Source organism: Sabethes cyaneus, chromosome 3 (genome assembly GCF_943734655.1).
Source record: "Sabethes cyaneus chromosome 3, idSabCyanKW18_F2, whole genome shotgun sequence".
In the NCBI taxonomy this organism is placed as follows: domain Eukaryota; kingdom Metazoa; phylum Arthropoda; class Insecta; order Diptera; family Culicidae; genus Sabethes; species Sabethes cyaneus.
This window is the reverse complement of record NC_071355.1, coordinates 219,813,807-219,840,091: the sequence shown is the minus strand read 5'-3', so window position 1 is coordinate 219,840,091 and position 26,285 is coordinate 219,813,807. Positions and strand designations below refer to the sequence as shown.

The following is a 26,285-nucleotide window of genomic DNA, read 5'->3' as shown; positions in this document are numbered from 1 at the left end:
AACACCGAAAGGACAAAAACTTTATAAAATATTTGTAATGGCCTTATTTGATAAGAGTAAACACACTGTAACATTGTTTGAAATATTATTTCATGCTTTCATTTTCATTTATGTTCAGTTTCATTTATGAAACACTGAACAAGAATGAATTATTGACTATTTAGAACAAAAATTTAATGTTTTTTGAAACGGTAGTTCTCTTACGAATTACGAGGGGGCGGTAGAAGAGAGTAATGATGAAATTTAGAGTGAAAAGGTGAGAGGGGGAGGGGGTTATTAGTAGCTACACTTAACAAGGGTGACTCCTACCTTTTGTCCAATGCTGGAAGGTGCATGGGTCGAACCAAGCTATAATCTGGGATTATAACTGGATTCGAACCCACTACACCCGCCAGGGCATGTGGCTCACTGGTACTAATGTACCTTTGAACCATAGAAGCACTGGATAAATAATTAGTTTGTTTTGATTAGAAACAAAGAACAGCACATAGAAGCTTCAGCGAATTTAAATCAAAGACATGGTAAAGCCGTTTAGTAACTGATGTATCCTCCAGTCGCCCTCAGTACCTTTTGTAACCGCTTCGGCATACTCTTCACGGTGGGTCTCAGGTGCTGTAGATCAAGATGTTTCCAGTACTTCAAAATAGTTATTCTTGTTTGTTACTGCAGATTTACCAGTACTGGGGGGTTGACAAAAGGTGAGAGAGTTCGTAACAGGAGGAAGAGGATAACTCCGAAATGCCTGGACGGTTATTCATCAAACTTGGCACAATTGTTCCTTGGCATAAGAGAATCAGCACTGGGGGGTTAACAAAAACGAGGGAAGGAGGTTCCCTGATAAGGGAGGGGGGGTCCCTAATATGGGGGAGGCCATGACTTCGAAACGCCTTAACAGTTCTTTATCAAACTTGGCACACATGTTCCTTGACAGCAGCGATTTGGCACGGGGGTTGACAAAGGCGGTAGAGAAACTAATAGGGGGGACCATAACTTCGAAATAAAAGGGGGGGGGGGTTCGTATCAGGGGGAAGGCCATAACTCCGAAATGTCTGGACGGTTATTCATCAAACTTGGCAAACATGTTCCTTGACATACGAGAATTAGCACTGGGGGGTCAACAAAAACGAGGCGGGGAGGTTCCCTGACAGGGGGAGGGTACCAAATAGGAGGGAGGTCATAACTCCGAAACGCCATGACCGTTCTTTATCAAATTTGGCACACATGTTCCTTGACATCAGGAAATCAGCACCGGGGATTGACAAAGGGGGGTGTGACTAATGGGGGGGAGACGATAACTCCGGAACGCCTTGACCGTTCTTTATCAATCTTTCATACATGTTCCTTGATATAAGGGAATCAGAACTGAAGGGGTTGACGAAAGAGTGGGGGAGTAACAGGGGGAAGACTTCGAAATGTTTGAACAGTTCTTCCTTAAGTGACGGTGGGACAAAAGAGGGAGCTGATGAGGTTGCTGATAGGAAGGGGGGAGTAACGCCCACATGACTGTAATAATTTATCCGTACAACAGAAAAAATCAAAATACGAAGCACTAAACGGCAATGCTCGCTGTAGATTTGTCAAGTGTAGTTATGCGCCGAATCAATAAAAAGTGTGCTAAGTGTTGCTGGCCGACTCTATTTGAGTCACAGGGGCAATCATTCAAACAATGTGGAGTTGATCTGACAACACCATGTTTTTTCCATGGTCAACTTTATGTGGCTTGTTCCAGAGTGGGCTCGGCCAATAATTTATGCATACTTGCTCCTGGTGGTGAAACTAAAAACATTGTTTACAAACAAGTTTTGTCTTGAAGTGAGATGAAAGGAATGACAGGTTTTTTGAAACCATGGAAGAAACACTGTTGCACCTTCTACTGATTTTGAAAAGTACGATAACAAAACTATTCATTACCTATGGGTGGGGCGACCATTGTTAGCGAAAGGTACAAATAAATAGGATAAATGTCTTTGTTATTGTTATTGTTATTTATTGATTTATATATTTATTTATTGTTTCTCTTTCTTTATAGGGGTTTATAGGGATTTCCGTAAAGAAAACAGATGTGTAAGTGGCCGGGTAGACAAAAGAGGGGGAGCTGACAAATGGGGAGGAACGTCCAAAAGAGGAACAAGCGTTATATTTTTGCATTATGAGCATTTCTGTTACAATAACTAATGTACAAGTGGCTGTGAGACAAAGGCGTCCCGAGTAAGATCGGGCACTCAGCTAGTGATTTAATAAAGCTTTTCGCTTTTCGCTTTGGTAAAAGCTAAATCAGTTCGTCAGCTTTGTCAACTTGAAAATACATCCATGAGCAGAAAAGTTAAAGTTTTACTGTCAGATCATTCTGATAGATTTGAGATATAGTGACCATAATAAAATATCCAATAGAGTAATTAACAAAATGTTGAGCAATCTTAGTTCGTTTACAGCATATGCACATTAAATTTTATCGTGCATATTGATATGATAGGTAGATAAAATCATCGCGCCATTAAAATTTTGCAATTTTAGTGAGATCTGGCGAGCACTGGGTGCTCGCGAAACTGGAAACCAGTTGCCATGGACCGAAATAGATGGAGAAATTATGCTACGCAGGCCTTGTCATAAGACGTTAGCCAATTAAGTAAGTAATGTTTGTATCCCCATTGTATTATGAGTGATATCTGTACATGTACACCATATTCTCCGTATCAACTTCGGGTCTAACTAGGCGTAAAAAAATCTACAGTGGTTCTTAGCCTTTTATTCAAGCCTACGCTACAAAAAATTTAAAAACCTTGCACTATAAAAAAACAATACGTAAATAACGAAAAACAAGAGAATTCGGACTTGTTACGGAGTAGATCAACACGACAAAAACGAACTATGAATAGGAAACTCTGGGACGTCGATTTGCTGGTCTCTCAATTTTCAAGGGAGCACTCTCCGACGTATTGAAGAATCGCAGGTTCGACATTGTAGGGTGATTTATCTATTTTGGACAAGCGTTACACGTACTCCGTTTTGGACTTTTACTCAGGCTTCTGTCGTGCTCTGCAAAATACCTCAATTCTCGGCGTTTTATTGGCAAAGCACAGAAAACGAATCGATTTGCTCTCACTAAGTCAGATGTTACCTTCTCCGACGCGACGATTTTTGTTTTGATTTTGCAGTGCTTTGCTGCTTTGCTTTGCCGATGAGTGAGCATCAGTACTGCAAAATTAAATGGAACTGCCCAAAAAACGAGTACGTGTAACACTTGTCCAAAACAGATAAATCAACCTAGCGCTGAAGAAGCATTGCACAAATCTTGATGCTGTGGTAGATACTCCAAAAAGATCGTGAATACAAAGCCCTCGCGCACCGTCATGACGCGTCAGTTCTTCAATTTCAAAGCTACATATGATATCATTGATTGCAAGCAGCTACAAAAAATGGTGGACAAGAACGGCTTTCCCGTGAAACTGATCAGAACTGTAAAGACAGCCATGCACCAAACTTACCGATTTTTTTACTGACCTGAAACGAACAATCTGACAAAATTTGGTTTAATTCCAAGAAGGTCGATTACAAGTTTGTACTTTTTCTCGGTCACTTGACGTGGAATGACTCATTCTATAGCTATAAATTGCAACATTAACCCTTTTAGATAACGGCAACCGATCGTATTTCAGAATTGAATAGTATTTTACATATGATTGTTATTTGAAATTTTGCTCTTTGCTTTCTTTCAATCTTCTTTTCTTAGCTTTCTTTTTCAAAGTTATTGAATATAAGCAAGCTCATACGAACATCTAACTAATGGACAGCAACTAGACAGCAAATTACAGTAGGTATAGACTGGTTACTTTCGTTGAGTATTTCAAAGAGATTAAAAAAGCACATGTGCAGATGTTAGCTTCTTGGCGAAAGAAATTGGGCTTCACCAAGAGCGAAAGATGTTTGAGCATTTTATTGACAGTTTTATTGCAACATATAACTTTCTGTTGACGTTCAACAATCCATCGTGTCTAACATCGTAAATCATTCCCTTTCTCACAGTCACATCACTTTTTTTTGCTTGCCATTCAGCTGAGATTCGCAACCTGTTTTGTCACAAGTATAGAAATAAACTGGCTCTCATCTTATTATGTTAAAACAGTTCAACTACGGTTTTTATATTACAGGATAATTAAACTGTGTTTCTAACCCAACAGGAAGCTTACAATTATGTGTAAAACGGGGAAAATCATGGTTTCCCATTTTTTTTCGCTTGAAAATATCGGCACTTCTGGCAGGATGGCAGCGTGCAACGACATGTATATGACAGTTTTAGTTGCCATCATAAGAGAATTACCGACGCTAAACGCAATTTACGGCGTTGTTAAGCTTGCAATTGACGTGACCTCGAAGTGAGGGCTTTTATGAGAATTCTTCAAATAACCAGCCCGGAACAAAGCGCTACCTCTCGGTGAAACAACACAGCAACTGACCGATCATTTAGGTGCTGAAGAAGCTATGGTAGCAATCATAGGGCTCGTTAAGCAATAATGGACTTTTGAGTGAGGATTTCTTTTCAAATTATTATTATTTGCACCTTATTTAGTTATCAAGTTATGTTGTTAGTTTTAATATTTTATATATTTTCTGGAAAGTGATTGAAAATCATAATTATCATTCATTGTGCTCTTATTATCATTAACTGTTGATTGGGATGAAATTAGAGTTTTGAAGGAAATAGACAATATCAAAATGAATTATTCTGCTTAATTGTATCGGCTGGAAATAACATAATGCTAGTCAAGTTAATAACGTACAAAGCTTTCTGAGAGGTACCAACATGAAGAACACACCTTAGTTGAGAAAGCGAAACAAAAATAAGCGTGAGTGTTCCTGTCGGGAAACTGCCATAACGGCAGCCATAGAATGATGCATTCTCACAGGTGTTCATAGCAGCCTGCACCAGTTGCCTAGGTAGCTTTTGCGCCATAAACCGTAAGACCAGGCGACTATGAATGCTGTACGCACGAAACAATTAAAATAGTTAAGATTTTTCCTTATCTATAGATGATACAATGGGAGCACTGATATCGAATAACTTTCAATACACTTGGTCCGTGTATTTTTAAAGTAGGTTTAAACAAGCAAATTCACTTTTAAGTTGCAGAAATGAGTAAAACTGCATAATAGCCGCAGTAATGTCGATAATACTGAAGAAATAATAAAAAATAACCAACGAAGAACTATGACTGAATTCTGCTTGAAAAAAAAAACAAGAATCGACCTGCACCAGTTTGAGTATGGCTGTATGTATGACCAAGCGAACGGTCAGTTGCATCCGCATCAGCAGCGTGAGCGTAGTGGTAGCTGCCGCTTGTTAGCCGGATCAGAGCCGAGGCTTGACAGAGGGGTAAGATAATGGCTATCAACGATGCTAGATAGGATTATTACTGCTTTTGCAATACCAGTAGCGGGCTGGCGCCAGATTAGCCAGTGGATTGAGTATGAAGACCGTCTCTTAACGGGCATCCTTCCGATTGCACTTCCTCGGGGTATTAAATTCAGAGCTACCGACTTATTTTCCGGTGCTGTGGAGTTAAACAGTTTCAGAATTCAGCGAAACTTTATGCTCTTTAATTTTAACTAAAATTTAAGTGAAAGAATTTTTTCTATTGAAATTTACGCTTATGGAATTCATAAAATATTTACTTGGTGAATTATTCGTACATAAAATATTGATTAAAAAATAGTTCGACATAAAAATTGTTCATTTGCACAAATATTCCGCAGATGCGTATTTCACTTTTTACTTACAACCTTCTTCAGTACAGTGACGCACTTTATTTGTATTAGAAAAACAATAATTACCAATAATAAGCGAGTTTTTTATACTACCAAGTTTGGGATATTTGTTTTCTTTTACTTGCTCGAAGATTCCAATGACTAAATCATTTTTAAATGGAAAATTTATATGTACCAAGATACGAAACATATAAAATATGCGTTTTGTTTTGAATTTCCAATTTACTTACCGTGATTTTTTTTTGCTCGAATGTAGTATCACTAATCACAATTGTTGGAAAAGAAACGCAACTAGAGGCGACCGGTGTAATAGAACCGAATTATTAAAGTGATTTGCTAATAGGATTTTATATTTTTTCCGAACAATGGCTATGGCAGAAATGATGGACAGCTAAACCATAGGTATTATGAACGGTAACCCCGCCCGAGCAGGAGCGAAGAGCAATATAATATAAAAACAATTTCAAACTGTGTTATAATGGTATATTTTATTATTGAATAGATATGGAGATACATTGATAACACATTTTGTTATTGAGTATATATTTAAAACAGTGGTTGTAAGATGAGTTTAATAACTGATTTTGTTATCATATCTTATTTTGGCCTTAAAATGACATTCGATATATTTCATACAATTTTTTTGATTGATTAAAGCGATTTTACATTATAACTATTTTATAAAATGATTTTTTAATATATCATATACTACTGCATTTGTTATTCTATACCTTAATAATACTAAAATATGTTATTCTAAACTCTGAATACAGTCATGTTATAGCTTTGTTATTCAAATAACACAAGTAGTTATTCTTTTAGCCTTAAAGGAGTAAAATTTTGATATTATTTTTTATTATTTTACCAACTATGTCAGCCCAAACAAGACCAAATTTTGATATGTGTTATTCGATTTCCAATAACACATTTTGATATTATTTTACTCTTCGCTCCTGCTCGGGAAAGCACGCAAACTAGCTTCGCTTGGATGGTTCCGGTGTTGATCATTGGTGACAATTTCTCACTTAATGGTTCTCGTTGCTGATACTATTTTAACTATATTAAACTGGGTTTATATAAAACATTATACGGCATAAATGTATAAAGGTATTCATTAGATATCCAACATAGTAAGCAACAAGTCCGCATTTTATATGCATTAACAGCATTCAGTATTAGCAGTACGGTCTATCACATCACAAGCTTATTTGACAGTTAAATTCTCTGTCATTTGAGTTCCTTTGCGTCACTTGCAGTTCCATCCTTCGGCTTCAGTTTGCTCAACAATAGCGCCCAGTCTTTCACAGTCTGGTTACCTACTGCCGGTTATTTGCCAGATTTCACATCGTGCAAACCACAGTGACAGTAGTTGTACCACCATTTTTTGATATTTGAATAGTGATAGCTTGTCAAGTCAGGCTAGCAAAGTCATGCTGTCTCAAAACCTCTTTTGAAGCCTCTTTTTTAAAATAAATTTTCTGTTTTGAAAGCGTAACTTTTCTGTCACCGACTGCAGTTTACTTGCCAAACGAGGAACTATTTGGCAAACTTCCCAAATAAAAACTTTGCCGCTATTTAACAATACTGAAACGAATGTAGCGCTCATAAGCTTTAATGTGTTATAACTATTTTCATAAAAGTGTAAGTAATTTCCTAAATTTTATTCAATAAACATCAAAACCACTGTTTTTCCGCTCTTAATGATGGTTTGGAAAACACACAATTATGATCACATCTACTCATTCTAGAAACTAAACAGCTGTAAATATGCTATCACAGAACAATTCTACTTCTTTTTATCACGGAAGAACACAAAAATTCCCTTCTGATATGAAAATATAAATCAATTTTCATTCACTAGCCATTAGTAGCATTTTGTTTTTAATTTCAGCTTATGGTGCTCTGTTTACACTACTACCAATGTGTGAGGCAGTTACTCCTGGAACTATTCTATCGTGTTGACATAGCTAGTATTTGAGTGACAACCACTTGCTTTTGGTGCTAGTGTATATGAACGACTCAATGATACACTAGCGCCAGCAGCAAGCTGTTGTCACTGCAAAACTAGTTATCTTCAAAGAGCCGTTATATAGGTCATCGGTCTCTCTTTTGATCTGTTTTTGAAATGCATTTAATCCCTGTGCTGGCAATTTCGGCCGGTCGAATTTAAAAAACACCACCACCATAGAAAATGAGCTCAATTTAGCTGCAGCGACTTCATCATTTCTCGCGACTATAACTCAAATTCAGTAGCGTTTTATTATTAAGACCAAAATACACGCCAATATTCAGTAAATATTATTCTAACAACTGGTATAAAAATCTCGTGTCGAATAAATATAGTTTCAACGTAATTCCTGAATATTGTTCAGGCTACCGCTTAATGGGCTGGAAATACCCTCCCGTACCCTACATTTGAATGAGTTTTGGGAATAACTGCCTTTGCTTCTCTGCCACTTTTGTATTTTCTGTCGATGATGATCAAACGATCTTACGAAATTTTTTCCTAATTTTCTTGTTGATGTATGCCAAGTTCTACGAAGAACCGTCCAAGTATTTCGGCGCTATGGAGGCGGAGGCGTACTTATAATAACTATAACTTACTGCAATTCATTAAATATGCGTCCTAGGTACAAACAGTGTCCAGACAAAATATGTATTTTAACATACTGAATAACTTTGTAGAACACTTGAAAGCAATAAAACAATCGTGTGCAAAGTTATTGAGCATAATTGATTTTTAAGTGTTTACTTTTAACACATCATTATACATATTTCGCAACCGGTAAGCGATAGATAGTTACTATATTCAGCAAACTTGCTTATTTTAGAATGCTCTGCAACTTTTTGAGGAAAAAAATTTATTTATTTAAATTTTATTTAAAAATAAAACAAAAGTTCACCTTAATAGGTGAATTCACGGTCACCTCCGCTCTTCGTCACCTCGCTCATATCCGCTCTTTTTCGAAACTGGACCATTGTGCAGTGGAGTTCTTAAACATGACGGATTTCACTGCACTGTCGTTCGGCATCCTTGCGACGTGGCCGGCCCACCGTAGTCTCTCAACTTGCGCAGATGTACGATAGGAATCTCTCCAAGCAGTGCCTGAAGCTCGTGATTCTTACGCCTCCGCTACTCTCCGCTTTCCGTTTGTACTCCGCCAAAAATAGTCCGCAATACCTTTCGTTCAAATATGGTAAGTGTATGTATGTCTTCCGTAAGCAAAGTTACTATCTCAAGGCCGTAGAGGACTACCGGTCTGATTAGCGTTTTGTACATCGTCACCTTTGTGCGGCGGCATTCGTTCCCTGATCGAAGCGTCTTGCGGAGGGAAAAATAGGCTCGATTTCCAGCCTGAATGCGTCGTTGGAGCTCCTTACTCGTATTATTGTCAGCGGTGACTAGAGATTTCAAATATACGAACTCATTAACCACTTCCACAGTAGCACATTACTCGCTCCAAATTTAATCCGTAGAAGCACGGACTCCCATAATGCCCGCCTAATACTGCCCTTCGAATTGTCTTACTATTGGGAATAGACGACACAACAAAATCTGGGATAGTACCTTGTAGGCGGTGTTGACCAACGTGATGCCGCGGTAATTACAGCAAGCGATGGAGAGGAAAAAACGCTTGGAATTTTCTAAGCACTTCCACGAGGGAGCATTTGGCCAAGCATTGACGAGTGCGGAATGAGCGCACCACGATCCTGAAGAGAAAAAAGTGACAGGATAGAGATCGTTAAGAGCTGGAACAACTCTTCCGGGCTAACGACACGCGCGAGTTTTACGAGAAGGTGAACCAAACTCGTATGTGCAACAAACCTGTTATATGTAGGGACGAGGCAGGCGATCTAATTATTAACGAGCACGAGGTGATCGACAGGTGTAAGCAGTTCTTCGGTGAGAATCTGAACGGCGATATAACAAAAGGAGACGCAGCGGAAGTTAATCTAGGAATGACTACAAACGATAACAGCGGGTTGGCTCCCGATCTCGAAGAGATCCGGCGAGAAATCGGTCAGCTGAAGAATAACAGAGCCGCCGGAAAGGACCGACTCCCGGCAAAATTCTACAAAAATGGCCAAGAACCGGTAGCGATGGGACTTCACTGGAAAATTTCAAGGATTTGGGAGGAGAAGAAACTACCGGAGGAGTGGATGGAAGGTGTGGGCTGTCGAATCTACAGAAAGGGCGACCAGCTAAATTGCTATATTTACCAAGGCATTACGGCTGGTCAACGCCGCCTACAAGGTGCTCTTCCACGTCAGTCACGTCGCAAGGATGCTGGACGACTGTGCAGTGAACTCCGTTCTCTTCAAGAGCCCCACCGGCACCAGGAATAAAGGAGATCAACGTGCTAGTTGGCTCGACTAGGTTGAATACGACTTGCGTGTGTCGAAACGCGTAACGAATTGGTTACGAGTAGCCCTGGACCGAGTACAGAGGGTAGGAGTTCTTGATACGGCAAGAGTCACCCTGACTCTCGGCTGATAGAAGTAAAAAGTAATACAAACACGGGAGCTGACTGGGAAGAAGCCATCCGGCGGGGAGGGGCAACGAGGAACGTGAGTATGAACGTATGTTCCGTCATATCTCTGGAACGCCTGGACGGGTTCTTCATCAACTTTTGACATAAAAGAATTAGTGCAGGGGGGTTGACAAAAATGGGATGCGATCTCCTGCAAGGAAATGTTCAAAAGAAGCGCGCTTCTCTTGCATTTGGAACGATAGAAGTTGTACAAGTAATATTTTGTACAAGTGTTTGAATGACAAGAGGGATTTTCGCGAAGGGGCGAATAGGGTGGCGGGGGAGTTCAAAAACGTAAAAATGCCTTTGTCTCACTTTATAGGGATTACCGAAAAGAAAACAGATTTTCAAGTGTCTGGGGGACAACAGCAGGCGGGGGTGCTGACAAAGGGTAGACACAGACAAATGAAGAAAAAGGGTTTTGTTTCTTGTATTGTGGGAATTTTCATTGTAATAACAGTTGTACAAGTGACTAAGAGACAAAAGGGACCCGAGTAAGATCGGGCAATCAGCTAATGGAAGTTAAAATTGGACTTACAAACTTACAATTAGACTTGAAATTGGATAAGCAATCGGAGTTGAAGTTGGACGTAAAATTGGACAGCCGTGTAAACATAACAAGTCTTGCTAATTTTCAATTAGTTTAAACCAGTAACTTTGCCCCAGGAATGCGGGGCGAAAGCGGGAAAATCAACGACAGTATTACTGAATCCGAATCTAAGTTCTAACTTTTTCGGAACGATGATCCTCTATGTTTGCATCTTTGCAACGTACCGTTGCACGAAATAGGGACAAAATTAAAAATACATGTCTGCGGTTTTTTCTTAGTTGAACTAAAACAAAACTTTCCTGACAGTTTCAACTTTTTATGTCTACTGGAAAAATTGTGAGGCTTAATGGGAACGAAGCCGAATGGCAGCTCGTTAAGTGTTTGTCTGTTTGTTGCTTTCAATTCAAGAAAGAATTCAATTCAAAGATTCATATGCTGCCAACCTCATAATTTCGCTCATTGGCAAATTGCAATTGATGCTGACTATTCTTCCTGAAGAATGCAAATCACCAGTGATTTGCATAATGTGGGTGTTGAACTAGTTCCTCTCTACGAGTGCGTGTTGCTCGGTACCTACCTACCTCTACTATCTGCTCACAGTGTAGATAGATACATACTACAATTATGGAATAGACGACAGGCACCTAATCTCCGATGATGATCATCGTCACTTGCTTCTAGAAGACAATATGCTTCGGGCGGAGCTATGATACAAGATGTTTCGACAAATATTAGAAGAGGAAAGAAAAATTATTGAGACAGATCCGGTTGAATCCCCTTAGGGTGTATTCAAGTCAATTTGATGATACAATAGTAGGTTTCTTTAACAATTAATTTTAGTTTGCGCCTCTGTTTGAAGCTTGTAGTAAATTTTATACAAGAATCGCCGTGCGTGCGTTCCCTAATGGTCCGTGTGTCACTGAGATGCTGCTGATATAGTGCAGGCTATTTTGCTACAAAACGCGGCACGTTATTCGCCATTACTGATGTACCATTAGCTATAAAATAAGTGTTAGCGGAGATTGATGATGAGCAGCAGCATATGACCCGTCGTCGACCGGCTACCGGGGATCGTAACGAGTGACAGTAAACAGTGTGAAAGCAAACACCACACCATCGCATCGCAGGACCTGCCTCTGCTTGCCTTGTAAAACCATCATCGCCGGCCGTTTGCCCACTAGATAGCATTTATGCTGGCTTGGCTAGGGTGCTAGCGAAAGGAGGAGGCTGGCGAGCGCATTTATTTAGCTCCATATACGTTCGTTTACGAGATGGCCGGAACTTATGGTGAGATAGCTTGCTGTAAACATGTCGGTTTTATTCAATTTCAGAAGCTTACTCGGTACGGTACCTATTCCGCAGTGCTTCTCGAGAAAGCGCTTTTGATATTCGGACCAGATAGAGTTGATGAGAAAATATGTTCTTTATGCTAATGGTTTCGGTTTCGTTGTTCTTATTTCCAATGTACTTTTTGGAAGGCTGTTGTGCCTTCGGTCTGCCTTCCGATATGGCTGGATTGTAAATTACATTATATGGCATTTCGTGAATTGATTTTTCGATTTGTCTGTCGGCAAGCAGCAGTTTTTTTTTGTGTAATGACACCTACACAAGACTTAAGACTTGAACGTGATTTGAAAGCGATTAAATTGAATGCGAATTTGGTACCGATTGAGGGAAAAATTTGAAAAAGCTTGGACAACAATATAAATAAAATTAAATTGTGGTTTGCTTTTTTTGTGGATCGGTATTACGTTGGTCTATGCTGGCATCTGACTGAATTAATTAAAGATAGAGACCCGTTTTGATTCTTATTTTCAGAAATTATTTGCTTTCTTTTACTTTTGTGGCAACAGAGTATTACCAATCCATCGTCGAACGGATGTTAGCTGTCCAGCATGCTGTAAAAATTTTGCAATGTTGATAGCGGTTGATTATACGGTCAAATAAATCATAACAGCGAAATATTCATCTTTGTTTATGTTTGGGATACCTTACCTTGGTTATCAATTCAACCGATCACTAAAATGCAAAGCAGGACAGACTCGCGTTGGGGTGTATTATCGCATACAAGGGACTCGGAATGAAGTCGAGTTGTGTCAAAGTGTTGTTTAAATCCAGGCTCCATTAGGCCTTCGGTGCGAAGCGATGATTAGTTTTCCTCATATCTGAATAATTACGCTTTCATAGCATACAAAAGGCATAATCTGTTGTTTTCTAGCTAATGCAAAAGTCCTGAAAAGCAAAGAGCTATTATCAGACTGTGCGGCATTAATATATTTTGCCACACACAGACAACAACAGAATAGCTTCCTACGAACACCGCTGCTGCTGTGCTGCTGTAAGCGGCTTCTTACAATGTGACCACCGGGAAAGCGAAGAAAAAAAAACATTAAATGAGTGTACAATAAAAGCTACCTGTGAAAAAAAATAATTTTAAAAAATGACAACGTCGACAACTCGCTGAAAAGCAAACGAACAGCAAGCGTTCAAAAAACTTCATTAATCCACCTAATGACTAACTATCTCCTTTGTCTCATAGATTATTGAAATAGCTATGTGCCTTTACTGGTGTTATTGGTTCGATTATATTTCGAGCTGTTTCAAAACGAAGTGAAAGTTTTTTTCTGCATAAACCAAATAAATAACTAAACTACTATCCCCGTTTGAGAATATTTAAGGTATGTTTCTGCTTCGTCGTAATTGCCTATTCCCGTGCTATTCAACACAAATTATTAAAACTATCAGCGTTTTTTATGACACATAATGCAAAATTTTCCCTGATATTTAAGTTTGTTGACTATCATACGCGATCAATCGAAGTGAGCTAAGATCTATTTAAATGCTTTTTTACCTTTGTTATACTATAACAAAGGTTTAAAAATTGGTCGAAAAACACGAAATTGATCCGAGGCCCGGAGGGCCAAGTCACATATACCAATCGATAGGGTTCGACGATTTGAGCAATGTCTGTGTGTGTGTGTGTGTGTGTGTATGTATGTAATGATTTTTTCTATCGCCTGTTTCTCAGAGATGGCTGAACCGAATGGTTCGCTATTACTCTTGTTTGAAAGGTATTATTGTCTAGTAGATCACTATTGAGTTGCTTCGTGACACGACGTTTCGTTTAAAAGTTATAAGCAAAAATGTGAAAAATACGTGACACGGGTTTCTCTAGAACTACATGACCGATTTCAACGATCTTAGTATCAAATGAAAGCCCTTATTAAAGCTAAATTATTCAGAAATTTTTAATTGAAAACAAACAAGTAGTTTAAAAGTTATGCTTAAAAAACCTGTTTTGACAAGGTAATAATTATCGCCTGTTTCTTAGAGATGGCCAAACCGATTTATGCGCTATTAGTCTCATTTGAAAGATAATATATGCTAATAGATCACTATTGAATGGTTTTTTGATTGGACGTTTAATTTGAAAGTTATGAGCAACCGATACACTACACCAAAATTAACAATAATTTATAATGATTTTAAACAAGATAATTTACCTAATTTCAATTATTTTAATATCAAACGAGAGGTTTTGACACTACGAATATATATGCAAAATTTCATAAGAATTGGTTGTACCGGTCAAAAGATATTAACCCTCGAACACTCGCGCCAACTTTTGTAACACAGTTCCTCGCACGCACTATAACCCCAAACCAAACAAAACGTGCGCACTAGAGGTTTGACTGGGAAAACTTGGTTTTAGGTTTATCGAAACTTTAGAATAGTTTCTTGAAATTAAAAGCTCTATCGTCTGGTGGAATCTAAATTTTGATTAATCCCCCTAAAAGTGAAATAAAAAAAAATATTTTTCATCAGTGTCAATATTGATGTCATTGATGTGTTCTGCAAAATTATAGAGCATATTATTACAAGAAATTTTGCTAGAGACAGTAACCTTCCATCTCTGCAGCTAAGATAGAAAAATCTTATTTATTGTATATGAATTTGTAAACTCAGTTTTTATATTTTTGCTCTTTTTGTAATTGTTGTATGACTTTTGCTTGTATTACAAAGTTGTACAAATGATAAAAATACACAACTTTGCTGAATATAGTATACCTCTATGTTTGCTTGTTTAGGAACTGTAGAACTTTGATTATAAAAAATACCTTAATTTTGACTACGAATTACTCGACTACCAGCAGACGGATACATTTTAAACATTTTACATTGGCTAGTTTTGCTGCATACAGACACCATTTTTCCATATGAAGAAACGAGAGAAAATTCCACTTGGGGTCAATTGCGGTACACCTCGCATGCTGATTGTTTCGTTTCTGTGATAGTGGTTTATGCTGATCTATTTTCCCAACAATTTAATTTATTAATGCATTGAATAATTATGACATTTTGCTCAGAATAAGTTTATTGAAGAATATACGTTAGTTAAACAACGATTTGTAACTTTATAACAATATGGCATTGAAAAACCTACACGTGTTGTACAAAATACAACAGCGTGAGTAACCGAAGGTTAATAAAAATTGATGAAAATGATTCAAGAAAACTCTATTGATGTGAATCAAATAGAATGGCGTTACAGGAAATTATGCATAGTTCAAAAACCTATAAACTAGATCTTTACTAGGCAATGTATATGTTAAACAATAAGATTTCCTCTTACAACTTACTTTTATTGGCACTTACTCAAATTAATAACAACTTATTTATCCTTACTCAGCAATTTCATGAAAAAAGGATCTATAAAAATTTAAAAGTGTTCCTATTTTGTTCAAAATTTGTAAACTTATTCAATTTTCAAAATTTTTATGTAAACCAACGCATTACGCAACGTTAACCAATAGATGAATTATGTTCCGAAAACGTGTCGATTTCTATCTCAAATACCAAGTAAGACCGTATAACGAAGGTTCCTTTCACCACTAGGTGGATTAAATCGGGTTTTTCATTAAAGAATTCCTAGCAGCCAAATTTCTTACGTTTTTTCGTGCGACGAAGAAAAAAATGTCGCTAATCGTTTCAATTTCCGTCATGCATAAAATAAAAATGTTGATGTTGTGATTTTTAGTTCGGACGATGAAAAATTTTGTTGGACGCATTTTAAAATGGCACGACGAATTTAAGAAATAAAGTTAGTTGCGTAATTTCAATTAAATGCTTAAATAATCGCTTTTTAGTAAATTCAAAGTGCACGCATTAGAAGATAAGTCATATCAGTCACATCAGCACAAGAACTTTTGGAGTATTCATTAAATCCATCCAAGAAATGACGAAAATTAGAGTAGATTTACTTACTACGACGGAAATTAGAGATAAACCCTACCACTGATTAGCTAAGTTCAGTTCTTGGAACTAAATAGATTGTGTTAAATTGTTTTGTGAGTTTCCTCGATAATTGAGATGAATTTGAATCCTTTCGTCAGCGAGAAAAGCAAAACTGGTTTCTGATTAAGATTTTGCCAGCGTTTCCTTTCTTCGCCGCGGTCGGTAGTACCATTTTACCACCGCGTAACACCGTTCCACTACCGATTGTTTAGGACAAACCACGCTGCTGGTTGGGACTGAAACCTGGAACTGGAAGGCTCGACCGTGGATGCGTGGCGCACAGAGTGCGCAGCTCAGAAATGGAACAAAAACGCCAGGAGCATCAAAGTACAAACATCTCGTCTCCTGTACCGGTGCGGTGCGGTGCGGTGGAGAGTGAAAATACATGTAAATGTATAAAAGAACTTCTTATCGGGCAATAGTAAATATTACCACAGAATGCAGACCACGAAGTTGAGAGCAGAAGCACGATCCGGTGTAATGACTTCTCTCGAATTCAAACTTTGCGCCAACTAAATGAGGCACGAGATTTTTCACACAATGTCCTAAGGATTAGTTTTAAAATTATCGCATTCAGTTCCTTCGTGTCTCACATAGAGGCGATTACGATAAAAATTTTGCCGTATATAATCGACGATAGCATATCTCGGAAACAATGATAGATATTCGTGTCTGATAGTCTGTTTTTTCGCTGGTATTATACTTGTTCTACTAATATTTACCCTCATACAATAAAACTTCCTTTTGAAAGATGAATGTTGCAACGGGAAAAGAACATCATATTACAGTCGAGCAAAAACAAAACCAGCCCAAAGGCAAACGACCTGCAATGTTTGCGGTTAAACAAAAGAACATCGAAAGAATCTGATCCGAAATCCGAAACGGAATGAGGCACAGGAAAATTTGATATTCTTTTTATTCGATGTTAAATGGGTGTTGTCGGTGGAAACCTAAGATAATCGCATTAGCCACTTATATATTTTTTTCTAAAGGAATCCTTGACGTTTTTTTGTGATTTTGTGGGCTTCTTAGGTGATTGCACAATTACGGAGATGTTGGCACACTGGCTTGCAGAGATGCCAATTAGTTTAAATTGGTGAGGTGAAATAAAATTTAATTTGTTTTTGCTAAGCGATTTTGCAGAATAGATTTAATGTTAGCTTAATGATATAGGAAAGAGACAACTTTCCAACATCAAAAACTCAGATGCAACAAGAGGCGAATCACCCGCAGGCTGAAAGCCTCTGCAATAGAGAATCAAATTAAATCAAATCAAATCAGATGCAAGCTTATAATAGTCCTATCAAAATTGACAGAGGAAATTAAACTATTGGGATCAATAGCAGATGTTGGTTATTTTATTTTAAAACCAAAATTGCTTTGTCAAGCTCATTGAGTGGCACCCACTTTTGCGGCCAAAAATTGTTTTCGAACACGAGCCGGGAAGGCACGCAACCGTGGCGATTGGCGTGTTGAGAACAATTCCAGGTAGAACCACCGTTTCAAAAAATATTAATATATAGGGGACAGTAGTCAACAGTGAGATAACAGGAACAGTGAGACATCGGGAATAGCTTCGCCATAAAACATACAAGATCCATGATATTTTCCTGCAAAGTAAAGTTGTGAATCTATATCACATAATACAGTTTGAGAAAAATTTGTTAATTTTTTAGTATGTTTTTCAACAAAAGTCGTTTTTGGGGGGGTCAAAGTAAATTTTATTGCGATCATTTTCAGGTGATTTTTAACGGCAAATCGCATAACTAATCCAAATTGAATTTACTACACGGCATCTCATAGGAATGAGAGATAAAAATAAAAAATATAGGACCATCGAATTGTTTGCTAACACCACTATTTCGCTATTTCTTATAAAACATTCCTATTGGGAACAGTGAGACAAACAGATGTGGGTAATTTTCAAAAAAAAAAATTTTGTGTTGAATTGTAAATCAATCCATATGAATTGATTGTAAATGAGTTCTGAAGTGTAAGTTGAAGGTCAGATAACCAGGATTGGACCTTTATATGAATATAAATGTAGATGTGAGAGAAATCGCAATTTTCAATAATGCACAACAATAATGTATCCTTTATGCACAAAATAAACAGTACGACCTCTAAACTATTCTTTGTAACCAAAAAATATGGTTTAAGTTTAATTCTAATACGTGTCTCAGTATTCAACACTCGTTGTTTCACTCTTCCCACCTACTGGGGAACAGTGAGCCAAAAAGACACCTTCACATTTGCGTTTGTAACTATTTTAGCTTTCAACCAAAAGGGCTGAAACTTTTTTTCAGACAACTAGAAGAATATACCTTTCAAATGGATTGAAGACCTCGTTGGTAATTATCACAAAAAAAAATTTAAAATTTTTGGAAAAAAAGTGTCTCACTGTAGACGTCTCTCCCCTATGCTTAACCGCATTTCAAGGTCAAGCTCAAGACTAAAACACGAGGTTTGGTCCAATTCCAGACTATTAACCAGTAATAGAGCATATAGAGGATGTGTTCAATTACATTACGCGAAACTATTTACTGATTGCACTTGCACTAAGAGTTATTTTTTATTTAAATAAAAAGTTTAAAGAGTTTATTGTGCCTTGAAGCAATTCTACGAGTCCTAGGCAAATTTATATTTTATTCATAATTATCTTATGCTTACCATTTACATTGAAAACATGCTTGTCAAGCGAGGAGGGGTGCAGTGGGGAGGCAATATTGAGAAATTAATGGTTTAAATTACTAAATTGCAAACATGTGTGGCAGAAAATAAACACGCTAATAATTTTCGCGTGGGAGTTTAAAATAGGTGGAATGACCGCAATAAATTGTTTCTTTTCCTGTTAGAGGGAATCTTCAAACGGGTTGGATGGTAGCTCGCGGCACTGCGAACCAAATTTTTACAATCTGATTGATCGTGCAGAAATGCTGGAATATAACGTGCTCATGCGTCAGATCTTTATTGACTTCGAGGCAGCATACGATACAGTCGTTCGCGACTAGCGACAAAAACGGGTATCTTCAACAACCCCAACGGAACAGAGACGCACAAGGTGTAAGCTGGTTTGACCAGGTCGAAAGTGACTTACGTCTACTGAGACGCCTGGCAAATTGGCGATTAGTGGCCCAAGAAGGAATTTAATGGAGACGACTTCTCGAAACACCAAGTGCAATCTTTGCCTCTATGTTGACGAGGATGACTGCTTCTTCTTCCATATAATCTTGGAAACTGCAAAATTAAAAGTGGTAATGTATGTGCAAGCCTTAATGTAGGTTTCGTCATCCATCACAAAGCAAAACGGTTTTGTTAGTCGCTTCCTGTCCTCTACTATAGATCAAATGTTTACTCTCCGACAAATCCTCCAGAAATGTCCAAAGTACAACGTGCCCACGCATCATATTTTCGTGGATTTCAAAGCAGCATACGATACAGTTGACCGCGAACAGCTATGGCAGATAATGCACGAGTACGGTTTTCTGGACAAACTAACGCGGCTGATCATAGCTACCCTGGAGCGAGTGATGTGCTATGTGCGCGTTTCGGGGATACTCTTGAGTCCTTTCAAGTCCCACAGATGGTTGCGACAAGGGAATGGACTGTCCTGTATGTTGTTCAATATCGCTATTGAAGGTGGCGGGCATCGAAACGAGAGGAACGATCTTCAGCAAGAGTAGCCAACTCCTAGCCTTCGCAGACGATCTCGACATCATTACTAGACACCTTGGGATGGCGAAGGCAGTCTACGCTTGACTAAAAATGGAGGCTAGGAGGATAGGGTTACAAATCAATGCGTCGAAAACCAAATATATGGCAGAAAGAGGACCCAGAGGAAGCAACGTTTGCCTCGCACAGACAGTAACTATTGACGGCGATGAACTGGTTGAAGTGGTTGATGAATTCGTATATTTGGGATCTCTGGTCACCGCCGACAAAAATACGAGTAAAGAGATTCAACGACGCTTCCAAGTTGGAAATCAATCCTACTTTTCCCTCCGCAAGACGCTTTGAGCAAGGAGCCGCCGCCGATGATGTACAAAACGCTAATCAGACCTGTAGTCCTGTACTGACTAGAGACGGTGACTTTGCTTACGGAAGACATAGGTACGTGCACTTGCAGTATTTGAACGCAAGATACTGCGGACTATTTTTGGCGAAGTACAAACGGATAGCGGAGAGTGACGTAGGCGTATGAACCACGAGTTGCAGGCCCTAGTTGGAGAGATTCCCATCGCACACTTGGGAAAAGTTGGGAGACTACGGTGGGTCAACCACGCCGCAAGGATGTAAAATCCGTTCACCGGTACCAGGAATTGGAGTGCCCAACGTACCAGATGACTCGACCAGGTTGAAGCTGACTTGCGTGAATCGAGACGCGCAACGAATTGGTGACGAGTAGCTCAGGACCGAACACAATGCAGAGGAATTCGTGATACGGTAGGAGCTACTCCAGATCACGGCTGGTTAAGTAGTAGTAAGTAGTTGGAAAGAAGTTACTCTAGCCTAGTACGTCTCGCTTCGTCATCGACTGTCGTGTCGATGCCTCAATAGTTATTGCTCGGTAACTCAAGTCTCGTGGTCGTCTTTAGAAATAGTGGGTGCTATCTAGGAAAACTTAGAGACGCGCATACATGTATTTTTTTAAAATACATCTAAACATGAAACGTAAATTCTCTGATTTCAAATGAAATTCCTTGCCATTCTCTGGCTTTTCCAGGTTGAAACGAATTTCCCTGACATTTGATTTTTCTTGATCCTAAGGTAATCGATATCATGTCTAAATCCAAAATAAAAATCCATATTTACGTTGAATTCCAATTCTAAATTCTAGCCGATGTCTGAGTCCAAGTCCAAGTCCACGTTCAAGTCCAAGTCCAAGTCCAAGTCCAAGTCCAAGTCCAAGTCCAAGTCCAAGTCCAAGTCCAAGTCCAAGTCCAAGTCCAAGTCCAAGTCCAAGTCCAAGTCCAAGTCCAAGTCCAAGTCCAAGTCCAAGTCCAAGTCCAAGTCCAAGTCCAAGTCCAAGTCCAAGTCCAAGTCCAAGTCCAAGTCCAAGTCCAAGTCCAAGTCCAAGTCCAAGTCCAAGTCCAAGTCCAAGTCCAAGTCCAAGTCCAAGTCCAAGTCCAAGTCCAAGTCCAAGTCCAAGTCCAAGTCCAAGTCCAAGTCCAAGTCCAAGTCCAAGTCCAAGTCCAAGTCCAAGTCCAAGTCCAAGTCCAAGTCCAAGTCCAAGTCCAAGTCCAAGTCCAAGTCCAAGTCCAAGTCCAAGTCCAAGTTCAAGTTCAAGTTCAAGTTCAAGTCCAAGTCCAAGTTCAAGTTCAAGTCCAAGTCCAAGTCCAAGTCCAAGTCCAAGTCCAAGTCCAAGTCCAAGTCCAAGTCCAAGTCCAAGTCCAAGTCCAAGTCCAAGTCCAAGTCCAAGTCCAAGTCCAAGTCCAAGTCCAAGTCCAAGTCCAAGTCCAAGTCCAAGTCCAAGTCCAAGTCCAAGTCCAAGTCCAAGTCCAAGTCCAAGTCCAAGTCCAAGTCCAAGTCCAAGTCCAAGTCCAAGTCCAAGTCCAAGTCCAAGTCCAAGTCCAAGTCCAAGTCCAAGTCCAAGTCCAAGTCCAAGTCCAAGTCCAAGTCCAAGTCCAAGTCCAAGTCCAAGTCCAAGTCCAAGTCCAAGTCCAAGTCCAAGTCCAAGTCCAAGTCCAAGTCCAAGTCCAAGTTCAAGTCCAAGTTCAAGTTCAAGTCCAAGTTCAAGTCCAAGTCCAAGTCCAAGTCCAAGTTCAAGTTCAAGTCCAAGTCCAAGTCCAAGTCCAAGTTCAAGTCCAAGTTCAAGTCCAAGTCCAAGTCCAAGTCCAAGTCCAAGTCCAAGTCCAAGTCCAAGTCCAAGTCCAAGTCCAAGTCCAAGTCCAAGTCCAAGTCCAAGTCCAAGTCCAAGTCCAAGTCCAAGTCCAGGTCCAAGTTCAAGTCCAAGTCAAAGTTAAGTTGGATAAAAATATCTCTAAAATCTATTGAGAATAGACGTGTAAGAATGTAAAATATTGCCACTTTGACCATGTTGCATACAATGCAACTTAGCAATCCTTTTTCAACCAATCACGAACAAGAATTTCTAGTTAGACAAAAATAGCATTGGGCATAAATGTCTCTAAGACTGGACCTTTTTTATCGACCTATTTTATCAGTCGGCTATTAGAGCACATGACAATTACGGCACAATTAATTCACTAAGAAATCGTAGGATTTCTCTATTGGAGCCGATTCGTAGAAGGTTTCCCGATCGTTTGGTGCAAAAATATTGAAAATTAATCAGGAAATCGCTGAGTTATATCGCTCTAAACCTAATTACTATTCATGATGTTCGCATTTTTAGAGTTTTTGGAATGATACCCTACATTCCTGTAAGACATAGTTCTGCGTCAAAAATTTTACATTAACAGCCAAGTCTTAGTTCGGCAATGGCGCTAATTTTAAAATGTGGTAAGACCTCAGATGCAACCTTCCATAAAATTCATTTGTGGTATTTTACATTACTTGCAAACAATCTGAATCTGAAAGATCCAATTAGATGTGAACTACAACATCGTCTTTTAACGGGTGAAGCAATTCATTTTCATTCAAGCAGTAATTTAATTTCTACATGTTTCGAAGGAAATACGCAAACGACACTTTTCTCCACCTAAGATCTTTACCGGTTGTATAGCACTTTAATCCATACCGTTCGATCTCTTTTAGGAGAAGATTTTCATTTCGTGAAAACTTCCCAGTCTGTGACAAGTTTTAGACAGTCTGCAACAGACGATGTAGTCAAGTACATAAATAGCATCAGTTGAATATGCGAGAGTTATCAACACGACAGCAGGAGATGATTGATCGTCTGGAATATTGATTCTGTTTGTGACGGTAAGCGAAAAGTTTTTCGTACCTTTCCTACCTTATGATTGATTTGGCCTTGATTACCTGAGCGAGAAAAAAAGGTTGCCCTAAGCAAAAGTTGAAAAGTTTTACGTAAAACCGAGTAGCATCTTTTAATTTATCTAGTTTGCTGCCTCTACTTGATAAGCTAGTAAGATTAAGAAGTGTTCTTGAACTTGCAGCTTAAGTTGAATACAGTTCAACTAGATTATATCTTAAGTTAGTTGGAAGTTTCACCATAGTTTGTTAGAGACCTTGCTTTCTGGACGATGACTATGCTTAAAAACCAATGTTAGTAGGTTTACTTCCCAGGAGCACGGAATCAAATAAAGTTAAATTTTAATGTTGCCTTCCAAACGTGTATCAAGTAATTGCAATTTTACTGACTCTAACAGTCTTTCGGCAAAACGAAAGAACTAATCGAGCATGCTGTCGGAAGCTATCAAGCGTTAACAGAGGTTGCTTGCCTCCATCCTCATACCTTTAATGTGGTTGTCAAGATTGTACCACAACAATGAGTGTCACTCAACCCTACCTTTTCAGGACGTTGTTTCGGATATAGAAGAAAAGCAACCATCACGTATAATTTAAATAAGAACTTTACTAAATAAAACTATTTCCTTCATTTATCTTTCTCATTCACAGCTTGCTCGTAAATAAAATAAACTTCTGCCTTTTTTCCGGTCAAATATCTAACAATTTAACGTGTTACATCGTGAGAGCGGTCACGCTTTGGCGCATTTCCTTATCAGTAATACCTAATCTTTTACTGCACTAACGAGTTCAACGATGAAAGAAAGAACGGAAAAAATCAATAATTCCTGCATTTCAGTTAATACCTACCAACATCTAATCTAATTGATAACCACCCGAGCCGAGTTAAGAGTAGGTACCCACGGAAACTGTAATCGATCCCACTCACTGGGGCAATTACTGCCAATCGCACTGCATGCACCCGAAACTCGTGACCCGGATTGAAGTTCGACAGTGATAAATGAGTTTGCTAGTATATTCGATAACTAATTTCTTTCTTGAAAAAAATAATTATTTACACTTTATTTAGAATGATGCTTTTGCGTCTCCCGTAGTGTGCCGTCACTCATCGTAGTTTACGTTTCGCGCAATTCCATTACATGTATAATAAATCGCAAAGAGGAACACACCCACGCGTACGCATAGAATCGCTAATTTACTCGCTAATTAAATTGAGCGCGTGGAAAATCGCTTAAAAATCCGCGAGTTCGCGGCTTCCGCTCCGCCGGGTAATTGTTTGGTGTATTGAACACATTCATTATTTATGTATGATTAAAATTTAAATTTCGTTCGTTTTTCTTCGCTATCAAGTTTAACTGCATGAACATTTTACGCTACGTTAAATTCATGCTTGTCTGTAAAACAGAGAATGGTGGTGGTGATTTATGAGATGCATTGTGTAGCGATTTTAATTGTGCTGATTCAATGTGAGGATTAATGGCATTACAAGGTGCAAGTGACGGTGTAGGAGTAAAACAACTATGAAAACAGTCCTTCCAGTAGATGAATGGATATACAGAGGAACAATCGCACAATCCTAAACTTTAGTCAAACGGATGTGGTGATCTGTTCCACCACCTGAACGGGACGCGTCGGTCGACAGAAGTTCGTTCCGTTGGCAGTGGTCCAGTGGCAGTGATTCAGATGGCATTCGGCAGCTGTCCGGTACCCGGTGGCAAGACCCTCCGGAACACTCCTGCTGCGCGACGGATTGTGCTGAAGGCCATTGGTGCAGAAGTAGGCCGACGATGCTGTGGGCACACCGCCCATGGACGGCGCCCTACGATGGCTTGGATCCTGCGGGTGCAGCGGGTTCGGGTTATGAACTTCACATCTTGGGGAGCAAAGAAAAAGAAAATTTATTAATTATTTGTAAATTGTGTTTCATAATTGGTTATTTATGAAAGATAAATTTGTTGTCACGTGTCGCGTCATTCTCGTTAAAAACTTATGCGCCGCGGTGCGCCGTTTTGAGCTGAGCGTTACGTATTAAAGAACACGCCTAAAGGTATGCAATGAAAATTAAATCAGTCCACTTCGATGCTATAGATAAAATAACGTTGATTTGCAAAGTAACGGGTAGACAAGACAGGTTTGTAGTCAAGCCACATCAAAGTCTTGCTTGAACTTAATTTATTAATGATAGAAAGACATTCCACGCATTATCGTAAATCGATTTCAATTGTCCATTCCCAATTCAGTTGAAATTTTGCATAGATGTGCTATTTTAAAAAGATGGCATTTTATGACAGTAATTTTTTAACATCTCGGCTGCTTTTTCAATACGCTCTGACCAAAAATTTCACTAATGAATTAAATATTTTATATTGGAAAAAGGGTTTATTTGATCGAAATGGTGTTTGCAGCAAAGCTATAAATAATAAAGTTACACTTCTAAAAAATGTGTACACCAAATTCGTTTTCTAAACGTGGGATGCGTGCCGTGTAAAAAAAATCGTGCAAAAATAAACCGTGTTATTTCGAGAAACCGTGCAAAAAAAGTCGTGGAAAAAAAATTCCGCGTAAAAATATCCGTGAAAATAAAGAATTGTGTGTACTGTATATTTTTTTTATTGAAAAAAAGAGAAAATAAAACTGAACAACAAGAAAAATAGCTTTCTAAGAGTATAGTTTTCGAAAAATGCTGCGTTGGCAACAAAGAAGTGCAGAAGCACTAGACTATTTGGTTACGTCTTACGATACAACGCAAATTACATAAATAATGACTTAATATAATTATTTGGTTTATGATTATTGTAACGCTGTTATATCTTAATTTACTGTCATGATAATATTACAGATTGGGGCCTCCAATCTGACGGACCCAGTGGGCCTTAGTCTCCCAGACCGTCCCTGGATAGTAGATAAAAATTCCCATGAAAATGTAAGTAAAGCTTTTTTTGCAATCCAAAAAATATTAGGCAATAGAAAAAAACTTTTCACTAAATTTTCCACGGTGGTGGAATACTCCCATTAAAAGTCTGATTAAGTAAGATCGACGAGAAGCAAGAAAAAGTGAAGTTCGATCACACGGAAAAATTACTCACATACATACATGCGTATACATACAGTGGACCCGCGTCCGTTTGAACGATTCCTCATGCAAACTAACGGGGTTCGTTTTTAATTTGAACAACTAGCAACCCTATATATGCTGAAACTTGTATGAACTGGCCGCCCTGCTCTTTGTTATTGTTTTGGTGGTTTGATTTAGTCTC

The 26,285-nt window shown here is 38.7% G+C and overlaps 1 protein-coding gene across 2 annotated transcripts in view; it reads right to left on the bottom strand.

Moving 5' to 3' along the window:
• Positions 1-23,670: 23,670 nt before the first annotated feature.
• Positions 23,671-26,285, bottom strand: part of LOC128741289 (uncharacterized) — a 101,203-nt gene continuing 98,588 nt past the window's right edge. For both annotated transcript variants that reach the window (XM_053836996.1, XM_053836995.1), the window contains one exon: positions 23,671-24,901. In XM_053836996.1, the coding sequence (XP_053692971.1) occupies positions 24,616-24,901 (286 nt within the window). In that variant the 3' untranslated portion in view covers positions 23,671-24,615. The remainder of the gene's footprint in view (positions 24,902-26,285) is intronic.